This window comes from Phalacrocorax aristotelis, chromosome 9, assembly GCF_949628215.1.
Source record: "Phalacrocorax aristotelis chromosome 9, bGulAri2.1, whole genome shotgun sequence".
In the NCBI taxonomy this organism is placed as follows: Eukaryota; Metazoa; Chordata; class Aves; order Suliformes; family Phalacrocoracidae; genus Phalacrocorax; species Phalacrocorax aristotelis.
In genome coordinates, this window is record NC_134284.1 from 6106529 (window position 1) to 6119802 (window position 13274).

General features: G+C 34.2%; 1 protein-coding gene across 2 annotated transcripts in view; it reads right to left on the reverse strand.

The window, feature by feature from the left end:
• NOVA1 (NOVA alternative splicing regulator 1) overlaps positions 1-13274 on the reverse strand; it is a 156973-nt gene that overhangs the window by 21296 nt on the left and 122403 nt on the right. Inside the window, exon 4 of one of the 2 annotated variants that reach the window (XM_075103256.1) lies at positions 7909-7980. The exons of the other annotated variant lie outside the window; for it this stretch is intronic. Within the exon in view, the coding sequence (XP_074959357.1) occupies positions 7909-7980 (72 nt within the window). The remainder of the gene's footprint in view (positions 1-7908; positions 7981-13274) is intronic. 2 annotated transcript variants of the gene reach the window in all.

Sequence of the window (13274 nt, forward strand, 5' to 3'; positions counted from 1 at the left end):
TTGCCTGTATACCTTAGAATCTCGTTGGCTTTTTCTCCCAATGCTAGTTCCAAATAAAACAGTATGTCACCAAACCTGAATATTATAAGGACTGGGAGTGAAATATGATCTTGGTTAGACCATAGCTTTACATACTACCAACTTCCACTCTAGCTTACGTGGGATGGAACTTGAAAATGGAAATACCTGGCGCTTTATAACATGCTATTTATGTTCATTTGATAAAAGAATTATGCTTAAAACAGTTGGAACTAAGAAAATTAAAAAATTAAACACCCCTCTGTACAGGACATTTGTAGACCTTTACTGTATTTTGACAGAGAACAATGTGTGTTCTCCACTTTTTATGGGTTTAATGATCCGTTTTCATAAGCAGATAGGACCTTTTCTTAGCACAAGGACAGGGACAAATGCCAAAACCTACATATCATATCTACAAATATCCTTAAATGAAAGAACAAGATCTTCAATTACAGTGAGACATTTTTTTTAACTCTTAAACAACTATAATAAGATATCCATGTGAGTTTAAAGCAAAATCCATTCAGTCCAAGAAGCATTATCTTTTTACATGTTCACTCTAAATATTTTAAAGTGAATAAACCACACAGAAATCATTAGTGTACAGGAAAGTGTAATATCTTTTCTCCCAAATCTCAGCATGTTCCCAGAAGTAACATTGATTTAAAAATAATGAGTTCAAAAACAGGCTTCATTTAAGTCACATTACAGAAAAATTTATATTTTTCTAAATCATCTTAGCATGTTTCCAAAATTCTACTTTTATTCAATTCCTTTAACAACTTTTAAAACTAATGACTAAACTCAGGATTAAAACTGATGATAGGCTGTCTTCATAAACGCACAATAGGGGTGACCATGTAATGTCTTGTTAAAAGCTTTTTTCTTGTAAGAATAAAGACATTCGTTTGTCCCTTTGCTTTCTTGTATTTTTTTAAGCTTTATATTTATATTGATTTTTTTCCTTTTTTTTTTTTTTCCTCCTGATTTGTATTTATGGGGGGAGAACCAACAATAACAACAAAAATCTAACCACCAGGTAGAGTTCAAAACATGAGGAGGAATTAAGACGTTCATCCATTTTAATAGAAAAGGATTAAGTAATGCTGTTCATTACACTGAGAAAGTGTGTCTTTCTGAAGAGGGGATGAAATAGGAAGCTAACAGATTCTAATTCTTTTCAAGCATAAAATCAAAAAACAAGATACATGAACATGGAATCATGTTTTTACTTACAGGACTGCAACTGGCAGATCTTTCATGACATCCTATGAATGATATGCCAGTAGTATTCAGAGACTTAGCAGTGAGAAACTGCATCTTGCCCCGTCTCTCATGAATGCTCCTGACAATATTTCCCCTACATTTAAGAAAGACACAATAAACAGTGAACCCTAAAACTGCTATGTGGTGGGAGAGAGGAGAAGAAAGGAAACAAGTAAATCAATATAAACGAAAATGAACACAAAGAATTACCTACATAGCTGTCCAAAGGGGAAAATGTAAACAGACAATATGAAAGAGTAAAAAAAAACCCAAACTGATTTCCATAGAAGATTTAAAATTGTCATTTAAAAATCTTTATAATATCTAAAAAAAAAATATTTTAAGGACACAATGCAAACAAAAGCATTGCACTCAGATACTGCAAAATATTGGGAAAAAAAGTTGCCAAAGAACAGGAGAAATATAATAAAAGTAATGTATTAACCTGAGAACCAGAAAAAAAAGTCTACAGTTAGCCTGTGGAGTACAGGTTAATTTTGCTTAGAGTTTAGCCATGAAATGAAGCATTTCAGCTGCGGAGCAGCAGGAAAGGTTACCTCTGAGGCACTGGAACACCTACTGGAGTCCTCTCACCTGAAGAGGGCAATAATTCTCCCTAGGCCCTTTCTAGGTATGTTATCTCAAACATTATTATGTGCTGTTCACAGTGTGCATAGGCGGCTTGTTACCAAAAAAGGAACTCTGTCTTCTTAATGAATTGAAACAAAAAGGTCACTTTATAGAGAAATGAACTTATGATTGATAACATTATCTGCAAATGTGAAATGTAAGGGTTTTGTCACAATAGAAAGAGAAGTGTTTTTCTAACTAATGCTCTTTGATACAATCTTGCTACAATGCACAATGTTCAACGGGGAGTCGAAATTATTACAAAGTAAGTCTATGACAGCAATAAAGAACTCTGAATGTGAAGTTGAATAACTATTAAAACTCAAGATGAATGTCCTTCCTGAGACTTAACCAAAAAGATATGCTATGTTGAGAAATTATGTGAAGAGTTTTTCTGTGGTTCTGAACACCACTGCTACACCAAACCTGATTTCCATCTCATGCATCTACTTGTGAATAAAAAAATGGTTTACTGCCATAATTTGAATAATATATTTGTTTAATATATGAATAATTTATTATATTTGTGCTCTTTATGTATTTATAATTTTAGCATCTGGTGTACTAAATTCTTTAGTGGTGGGTCCACATGAAACATTGTCCATTAGGTGAGGTCTCTTTGTAACAGCATATTACTTCTGTGCGTGAACTCGGATATCATCTTCTGGATGTAAATAAAATGGTTGTATTTATCAATGACCAACCCAACAGGCTGAAAAAAGGTCAAAATTGTTATCTCACGGAGAACTACCGTGGCAAATATGCTGAACAATCAAATTAAAGCAATACCGGTTTTTTAATTCTACAGCACCTTTTCTCAGAATGCTAAATACCTTTATATTAACTTTGTTTTTAAATACACAGTACTGAGATTTGGAAAGATCAAGTGATACATCCAGCATCAGACAATCTGTGACAGACCTAAAAAGAAAACAGATTTTCTCAATACCACTGTAAGAAATGACATTAAAATTAGGGAATTGAAATTAGATGAATATTGCAGTTAACATATCAGAGAGAGAGTATCTTAAATAACCCTCACATCAAACTGTCGAAGGCAAAAAGACAGTATCTCAGTGGTCTATGATGGCTAACTACTATCCTGGGATCATCATTAAAACTCAGTATTTGTACTTCAGGATAAATCTACTGATAAAACTCTATCATGTGAGCTTGCCTATTACACATATTTAAAAACTACGTGTCCTCATTATAACAGAAGACTAAAACAAAGCTTTCTTTCCTATTTCTTCTTCCACCTCCCACAACAAATTATATATTAGATGTAAGTGATACACGATCATCAACGTCATCAAGCTGTCAGTATGCGTTACCAGACAGCCTCTATTTTCAGATTGCACCTCTCTATCAGGAATGAAAAGATTATACTTCTGCAAGTCATTTTACAGACAGGGATAGGGCTGTTCTTTAAAGTCAGAAAGAGGGAGACCATCTACATCAATCATCACAATTTAGAAATTTCAATTAACCTCCCGATCTCTAGTTATATGTGTACTATTATATCCCATTGCAAGCTATACGTTTTGCATAAAACAATATAAGCCAAAAATAAAAGTTCCTCATACCAAGACTGTAACAGCCACATGCTTGTGCTGTACCTGCTGGGTACAGGCAGTACCAAGAAAACTGGCTCAGTCCCATCACGTAAAAAGGTTGAAAAGTATTATTTATTACAGATATTGCAGCAATTGGATGATGTAGATATGCTCCAAAAAACTGTAAAACTTGAGGACTGAATGAACAAATCCTACACCTAATTGCATTCCACAAAATTTATATTGCACTGTATTAAATGATGAAATAAGAGTTTCAGGTGCAACGACAAAGAACCAAAATAGAAGCTATAATTGTAAAAAAAAAATGCAAATGCCATGGGAAATTATAGTGCATTGAAAAAAGTGAAAATAAAGGAGGGTTTATAAAGTTAATGACAAAGAGTGTGTAATGATAAATCCTATTACATTACTGAGCTTAAGCCTATCTAAATCACAGGGAAGGCAAAAGGACTCCTATCCATCACTCTCCTGACTCACTTGTAAGTGGGAGGGTGTGTTTTGGCCTTTTATTCACTTAATGCCAGCAGTAAAGGTCAGCAGTGGTATCAATCTTATGGAAAAAGGGAGGATTGGAGAAGGATACATGCAAGGGTTTGCAACTGCATTTTTAGGTGTACACCAAACAGAAAAAGGAGAAATACAAAGCTTAGGTTTATATCACTCATTTCTCCCTCTAAAATAATAGTAACATCAGTAAAGCAGCCAGATAAGAAGAAAAAAACACTCTTGTAAACAAAAAATATGTAAGCAGTTTAATTATAGAAATCCTTGTGTAACGTAACTTAACTCTTAAAATAAGTATTAAAACTTATAGCTTTACAAGGTACTACAGAGGAAAAGCAAGAAAGTTTTATATGATGTTTACGGTGTTATTCATCACTTTTGAGATGAAATTCCCACTTGAAGTGTACTGTGGAAAAGTAAAATTGATTTCTTCCTTCTGGTAAATAAAAGGAAAGCTATATTCTGCCAGCTCCAGGGGTGTCAGCAGAACAGTTTTACCACTGTAGCTGTATGTCTGTCAGTGTTCTGTTACAAACAAAGCTGACAAAGTTCATGAGGGGGTAACAGAAGCTCTCAGTCTGCAAGTACAGAAAGATTGAGTTCTTTTCAGTGACAGGCAGACAGGAAGGGGAAAAGAAAAAAAAAAGTTATTTGAAATGTCCCTAATGCTATTGCCTCCTTGGTTCCTTCTTCCTCGGGAAGTTTGCAGTGTGTGGATTTTTAATGTGAACAAAAGGCCCGAGGAAGTTTGACTGAAAAAATAAACAAGACATTTACAACAATAATATTGGCAGATGTATATCTTCCTGGAACAAAGAACTAAAGAAAAAACCACTTCCAACACAGAGGTTTCTGTTGCGTCCGTGGCAATTCAGTATAACACAACACATGACAGGTCTGAAGGAACTGTTTTCTTCCACTATATAAGACATTTTAGAGACTATCCCCTTCTTGGGAATCATAAAATAAGTAGTTTCATGAACACTGGCTTTTTCAAAAAACAACAATTCGACAAAAGCCGAAACTGCCATACAAAGAAGTTATGATCTCATCTGAATGGAGGCAAAGTGAGTCATTAAAAGGAAGGCATAATACAAGCCAGATTTCCTGCCCAGCTTCCTCTGACCTCTGTTAGCAGAACTATTTTCCTCTTGCGGTAAAAAGCATGCCCAGAAATTGTTCTTCACAATATGCAAGCTCTGTCACAACCGCCATGCTTGTGCAGCGGGACTGATCACAGTGTCAGGTACGCTCATCAACAACGTCCTCGAGAGTTCTCAGATTGCAATGACTTATGGGGAGCTCCCCAACCCAGTCTAAGAATCTCACTCCAACAGCAACCCAGCATTAAGCATTGCTTAAACCTTGCTTAATCACCTCAATAATCTTTAATAGAAAATATCATCTTGTCATGGTTAAAATATTACAGAAAACTGAATGATCTTAAGCCTGATATGCTACTATATCCACACAACAGGGTGTGCTGTGAATTTATCCTCCACCTGAACACTAAACTTCCTGACTTCCACCCAATTAAATAAGCTCCTTTCTGTTACCGTAATATAACATCTTGTAAGAAAACCCATACCTGAATGGTTATTTTCTGTTGAGAATCACCTTACACAGCCACATATCGAAACAAACATTTGTTGCTGTTCTCTGATACTCTCCCATTGGGTACTGGGACGACTACTGACAGGTTTGAGATTACTGTGTTGAGACCTATTTTTGTGTGACAGCTGCAGTGCAGATACTTGTCGATATATTGGTGCTGAATGTTAATCGCTACTACAGTCTTAGAACAGTTGCCAGCTATGTCACTTATCGCTACAATGAACAGAAAGGCCTTAATTGCCTTATCATGTGCTTCGTGCTTCCTGCTGGAATGGCTAGAAACCATTAGGAAATACTAGGAGGGATAAAATAGTTATAAACTAGCAGGAACTTCAAGGGTTAATGAAAAAGCACTTCCAAAAGTCACTTAAGGAACTCATTACTCTTCTCCATGTGTACAATTTTAATGCTATTCAAAAGAGATCTTGATTGTTTGTATGGGGATGGAATTGAACACAGGTCATGAAAAAAATGTATTAAAAGATGTAATGTGGGATAGAGGCAGGACACAAAGCATGGTTTTCCATTAGTTTGAATATTCAGCTGTATCACTCGACAACATTCTCATAGAACAACTTTCTATAAAAACAAGTATTTTTAGCTATTAAAAAGTAATTTAAAGTTTATACGCTACACTATAATTTGGTAATTCAAAATTCATAGAACAGATGCAAAGTAGGTACTTCTCTGATGCTAATTAAGCAGCACGCTCAAATAGTATTTCCTGTAAATAACAGCACCTCTTCCTTTTTCTCCAAATAATGATCATCAGCGTATACTCATAATTAAAAAAAAAAAAGAAAGTGGGAAAGAAGACACAGGAAAGAAAAACTGTAAGAACACACTTTTAAAGAATCTATGCACTCAACACTTTCAAAACCTTCTAATTAAAATACACGAAATACTAAAATTAACAGAGAGAATAAAGGCTGAACAGAACGTTCCTAAAATACCCCTAGCTGCTGGCAAAGATTTTATCTTTGTCATTTAATGATGATGAAGCCAAATAACTGTTGCTGGAATGGAAGCAGGCTGATGAAGAAGGCTTTCAAATTGAAGTGAGGGATATCGCAATTTATATTTTACTTAGTAGTTCTTCTGCGTGCACTATTTCTCTCTAAATTTCATTACTTTCTGTATTAGATGCCCCTTTCAACAGATAGTCACGTGCTGATCAAAAATGTGATATATTGCTTTAATATGCCTGCATCCTGTTGTATGCTAAATTGTTTGTTCATACAGCCAGCAAGTTCTAAGCAATTCACCAAATATCAGACGATCTGTAATTAATAACAATGTTAACTTCCAGGGGAAATTAGCTCGTTGTGAAGAAAACTTTTCTGGTATTTGATCTAATTTGTGCAAGATCTGACAGAAGCATTCAGCTAACTTAAACAGATTGCGTGTCAAAAACTGTTAGCACATACTGAACACTTACATTATCTGAACAGAAAGTACATTAAGAGTACATTAAAAAAATTAATAAAGTATTTATTAGGCATGAATCAGTTCTAAAAAGCATGGTATGAAGTAACTTTAACTATTTTCACAGGGAAGGCAAAAAGATATACAGTATCATGATTTGCGGACATGTTTTTTACCAGTTAAAAGAGAAATAAATGACTGTAATGAAAATACTGCTAAAAACACGGTTTATGTATTTAAAAATAAGTCATGAATTAAACTTACTTAGATGTGCTTAGTATGATTTTAGACACTTGACTTCATTCTTCATCAATAAATTTTCATTTCAAAGCTATTTTTCTATTACATACTCCATTTAAATAATGCCTCTATGTTACTGTCCACAAACACATTTCAAAATTCTTAAGTAAATAAACAAGTAAATAAAGAAGCCTGTTTGCCATTCCTAGGTTGATATCCAGCTAATCAAGTGTCGTTTTAGGAGCAGTTCCATTATAATTTATAAATTATCCAGGAAGTAAATACGTGTGTGCATATATACATAAACATACATATACCAAGAGTTACTCTGTCTACAAACACACCAGCACGTATCCTTGCTGTTTATTTATCAATTCAAATTTTTAAAAAAAGACTGTTTTACAAGATATTTTGCTTTCATCAGAGATTTAAAAAAGACAACAGAACAAATTAAAAGAAGAAAAATGTTTTCCATTCAATTTACCAATTTCTAACAAGAGTTAGATATCTATGGTTATGGGTGTATATATGTGAATGAACGAATAAATCCTTAACCCACCATATCTTTTTCTCCAGTTTGCAAGCTGTCACCCGTGAAAAGTATGGTGTAGATGGTAGGATGATACTGTACCTGATTGGCTCTGGAGGTGGTCATGGGATCAGATGGAGAGGACTTGGTGGTAGTTGGGGAAGATGGCAATGTCTGGGAACAAAGCAGTTCAGGAGCAAATCAACCTTTACAAGCCTTAGACCGAACAGTTAAAAAAATAAATAAACCAACAAAAGTAACGTAACTAGAAAATTAAAATAAATAAAAAATGCCTAAGACAAAATCTTTCTCCTACTCATTGGAACTTAATGGAATTTAAAGTCAATTGGATAAATAATGCATGTAAATATGCATGCTTATGCATGTAAAAACAAATTCATGACTTGAAATCAAGATGGTGAACTCACATAAATACTCAAAAATATGCTGACCACATGAGGAATATATTCTTTCCTCTCTCCTCCTCTTGGGGAAAATGAAGACTATAGTAAACACAAATTCCAGCAAGTTCAATGAGCACACTAGAAACAGTTCTCAGTCTACAAACAAACAGGACCAACGTCTGAAAGAAGTTAGAGACATTTACTTTGGCACCTTATAACGCACCATTCTATAGCACGGACTATAGCCAGCAAACTGTGTTCCATTTCTTACAATTACACTGAAGCTACTGCGTTTTTAGCAATATACCAACTGCTATAATATTTATTGGTCTTTTTAATCAAGAGGCAGGTGAAAAAATGTAAACAACAATCTCATGATGGATGAACATGCAACTAATACCTTCACAACAAATTGCTACAATATATTTATGGTTAATGTTAAAAATGTTCATTGGGTTGATCAAAGGTTAATAACTTATCATCAGGCCTGTGTTCAAAATAAACACAAAAAAGAATTAAGAGTCATATTTATTGATGATGTTTTCTAAATAATATACATATGCTTAACATTAATTCTTGAACATATCAAAAAAGCACTGCTCTGTTTAAAATGTTTATATACACATTTCTCTTTTTAAAGTTTTAGATCCTGACAGAATAACTCTTCTTTTCTTTTTATAAATGTAGTGAAAACGTAAAATTCCAATTTTCAAAACATAACATACAATACTTATTCAAAGTTTTTGACATCTTTGTAATATATAAATATTATAAAATATCCAAAATCATACTACTTTTACTTTAAGAAAAATAAAAATATGTTAAAATGCTATACAATGTGATTTATCATATGGTCATGTAATTACCAACCAGAACTATTTAGAAAGAAATGAAGCAAAATTTCACACTTTCAGCAGTTCTGTTACTTACAATCATTGACAGTCCCTCATAAAATAGGTATACATACTTTTGCACTAAAACTCTTAATGCATATGAGAAAGCTGGGACACTGCGAATGCATAAAGTTGTGTATTAGCAAAATATGGGCTTGTACATATGCACACACAAATATTTTAGCTGTATGTTAAGCAATATGAAGAGCCATTTTTTCATAGTTTGTACATAAAGAAGCAGGAAAAAACAAAAGAAACAGGAAAAAAAAAAATCTTAAGAAACAGACCCTTATTTTGTGTTTCCAACTTGTAACTCGTGTTATAAAACGATAAAAACAATAATAAAACATATACAGCTTAAGCATCAACTGGGACTCTTTCAAAAGTCTTAAGTAAAAAATACTACCATGTACAGAGCATTACACAAAATATGTAGCTTGGCAAAACGCTGTTGGTCAGCAGACACTATACACTGTGAAAATCAGGACAATTATAAAGGATTCTCCCATGTCTTCCTGTACAGAACATGGGTTCATTCACGAGGGGCTAGAATTACTGAGAAAAAGAAATGACAGATTCCACAGGGCCAACCCTACTGAATTATAGAATTAGGCTTCTGATTTTAGGGGGATGACGCAGTAACTCTCTTACCAAAGTCTGAAATTGCAATAAACTGATTTTCATCATCTAAGCTTAAACGAATGGGAAAAAAATCTCCAACCTAACAGAATGGAGGACTGTACTTATCCTGATAGATTTTCTTTATTATAGCTATATATTAGACCCTCATCCTGAACTAGAAAAAAAAAATTTAAAAGTCTTACTATCCTTAAGCAAAACTCTGAAAATATATTTTGACTGAAATATTTCAGCTGATAGTTTGTGTGATCAACGCCACCGCTAACTGGGGCATACCGTCCTGTGTATTGTTTTGGTATGCTAGGCTAATTAGTGAAAGGAAAAGGAGTTTGTTCTTCTCAGGTGCTCTTAACTAGTGGGTTTGTAAGAAAATATGTATAACACTTCAACACTAAATAACGACCTAATCGCTGATGCCACAAGTAATTTACGAAACTGGAAGCATCTCAGTTCTCAGTTAACATCAATCTTCCTAAAGCACAGACCTGTATGGCTGCAGTGAAAAAGGAGTGACGACACTCATTTCAGGTGGCTGTTGAACTCTACCATCTATTAGAGTAGAAGCATTTCACTATTCCATTTTAGCAAAAGCTTGTTTAAAATACAATGGAATAAAAGATAAAAACATTTAAAAGCAAAACAACTGTACTAACGAACAAGAATCAAGTGCGGGCAGACACATTTTTTTTCCGAATATACATACCAAAGACAAAATACCGAAAATAGCAATAAGGTGTTTTGTTTGTTTGTTTGTTTTGTGGGTGTTTTTGGTGGTGTTTTTTCTTTGTATATCAGGTTGCTTGCGTTTGAGGCTTAATCTCTCTTACTTTGTTTACTGACATAACCGCTTTTATTTTTTTATAGATCTATACATGTATATATATACACTACATATAAAAACTGACAGCATTTTGTAAAGATTCATCCCTTTTCATGCTTCTGTATAATTCTGAAGACACATTAATTTATGGAGGCACACCTATTTATTTCTTCAATATTAAAGTAACACAAAGTAATTTCTCAAAAATAAAAAAAGAAACAGGGGCATTTGGATTCTGTACTGAATTTCCACTGGCTGATAAGTAATTTATTGATACACTCTCAATTGCTTTGCAAGAACCTTTAGGCAAAATTACTTCTTAAAGAAAGTTGGACAGAGCTCAATAATTCTGATTTATTATGCAGCAGAGATTTTTTTTTTTTTTAATTTGGCAAGTATCTTGCATTAGGCAAGCACTCGAATCTAGTAATGATTAGGCTTCTGGGAATGAGATGTATAAAGTGATTAGAAATCATAAGATGAATTTACATTACAGAGCTTCAATTTTTGAGACTGAAACATGCGTACTATAATTGAAGCTTTTGTGAAATTGCAGGTTGGCTGCTGGCTGGGTTATGGAAGAAAGCCAGTCAGAATTTCTACCACACCCCACTTCTAAGACTTACAGGTTTTTTTTAAGCTATACCCTGAAAAGTATAGTCCAAGCCATGGTGAGATTGGTCTTCTCTGTTTCTTCAAATATTATTTCCTTTCCTATTGCTTAGGAGACAATGAAAGGAAGACTATATTTACAGGTAAGAGAGTGTTTGCTTTTACTTTAAGCTTCTAGAGCAGATGTTTGAGAAAACAGATTTTAAGTAATAAAAAAAGAGCTTAAGTTCAGAAATAAAATTCTGTTTGAGCCATATTTGAGTTGTAGTATTTCCTAAAAGTCCAAGAAAATGCTTCTTCCTTGTGTTGCTCACAAGAATTGATTACACTGTGAGAGACTGCTCTCAGGCTGCACAACATACTAAAGGGTGCAGAAAGATGGTCAAATCATCACACTTCCATGCTTCGTATTTTTAAGTAACAGAGTGAAGATAAAGCTGTATCATGGCAGTATAGAATACATATACTCCATGTGCACAGTGTTCCAAATGGTCTCTGAACCCTCTTTCAATGACTTCCTGAATTGCCTGATGCAGAGCTGTGTATAAATGACAAAAGTCATACCCTTATACATATACTGAACAAATTTCAATGCTCACATCCTAGATAATAAATGTTGTACTGAGACAGTTAATTCTCAGTACCTATTAGTATATTTGTATACAGAAGAGTGGAAAGAAAAGGCAGAAAATGAATCATCATTTAAATGTGAAGATGAAACTGCATTTACAGCTTACCAATTTCTAGTTTCTCACAACAGGGCCTGCCAGACAAAGGAAATCTTGGTAATAACATCACTCACATTCATTACTATTAATACTAAGCTAATACTGAGTGTCAGCGTTGCATATATTAATATTAGTGCTTTTAAATCACTGAAATCAATGTGATGCCAAAACTAATTTGCTTAAGCCAATATTTTAATGCACTTTAAGAAAAGGTGGTATCTTTTTTGAATTGGATTAAATGGCTGGATACTTTCTGCAGCTACAGGGAGAAACAGAGAGCGCTGCAAGGCCCCATTGTGATGAACAACATAAAAGACTGACTTACTAGACTTTAAACGGTATCAAAGATGAGCCTTTCTAAATAGACCACTTGCTTTGCTAAACGTGTTGAGTCTCCTTTTGATCTGCTGTGAACTCCTTTAATCTGTAACTCTGGCAAATAATTCTTATCTCAGTGATGACTGTATAACAACTTATTTATAATCCAGATTGTGAAAAGTCTACTTTAATTCAGTGATCTAATTTTACTTGCCACATTTTCCCTTCTGTAAAGAACAAACACAATACATTCTGATGTTATTTCATCATCTTTGCATTTGATTTTGGTTTTGTGTAGAAGAATACACAGGGTATAGGGCAAGACAAAAAGACTAAGAAAGCTAGCATATATAGATGGAACGCTTACTTATAGGTGTTTATAGAGGTAATTTATCTGCATTTATGAACTCTGGGGACTTGTCTTTGAAAAAGAAAAGTGTGGTAAGTATGATGTAACAGAAAGATTATCTCACGTTCTGTCCAGGGAAAAGAAGGGATAAGGAGCTTAAAGCAAACCAGCAGGTGCCATTTGGATCATCAGAGCAACTCTGGATGGAGGGAATGACTTAGGATGAAGATTACAGTAAAATGAACAAAGAAGAATCAGGATCTTCTCTTTCCTCAAAACTTGTCACAGTAACACAGAACTACTACAAGATCTGGTGCTGTTATATAGAAATACCAGAAAACTCAAGTAAGTAAACAGACTCAGGCATCAAAACACACAAGAAGATACTGGTCTAAGATTCGTGTCAAAAAAACCCCCAACCATGTCCTGAAAGGACAGGAAATGTCAGCTTTTGATTCTGGGCTACTTCGGGATTTGGAAAAATACCACCAAAACCACAAAGCCATCAGAAGGCATGAGATAATTTCAGAATTTCCTCAAGAATTGAAACACTGCTGAAAATTTCTGCATTGTTGAATGCTGCTGTTCATCCCCTGACAAAACCTTCTATTCGCATTCCACTTTTGAAGCACATACGGTGAAGAGTTAATCATCACCTACAGAGTTAATTGTGTCCATAAAACACAGTTTTGCGTATATATTGAG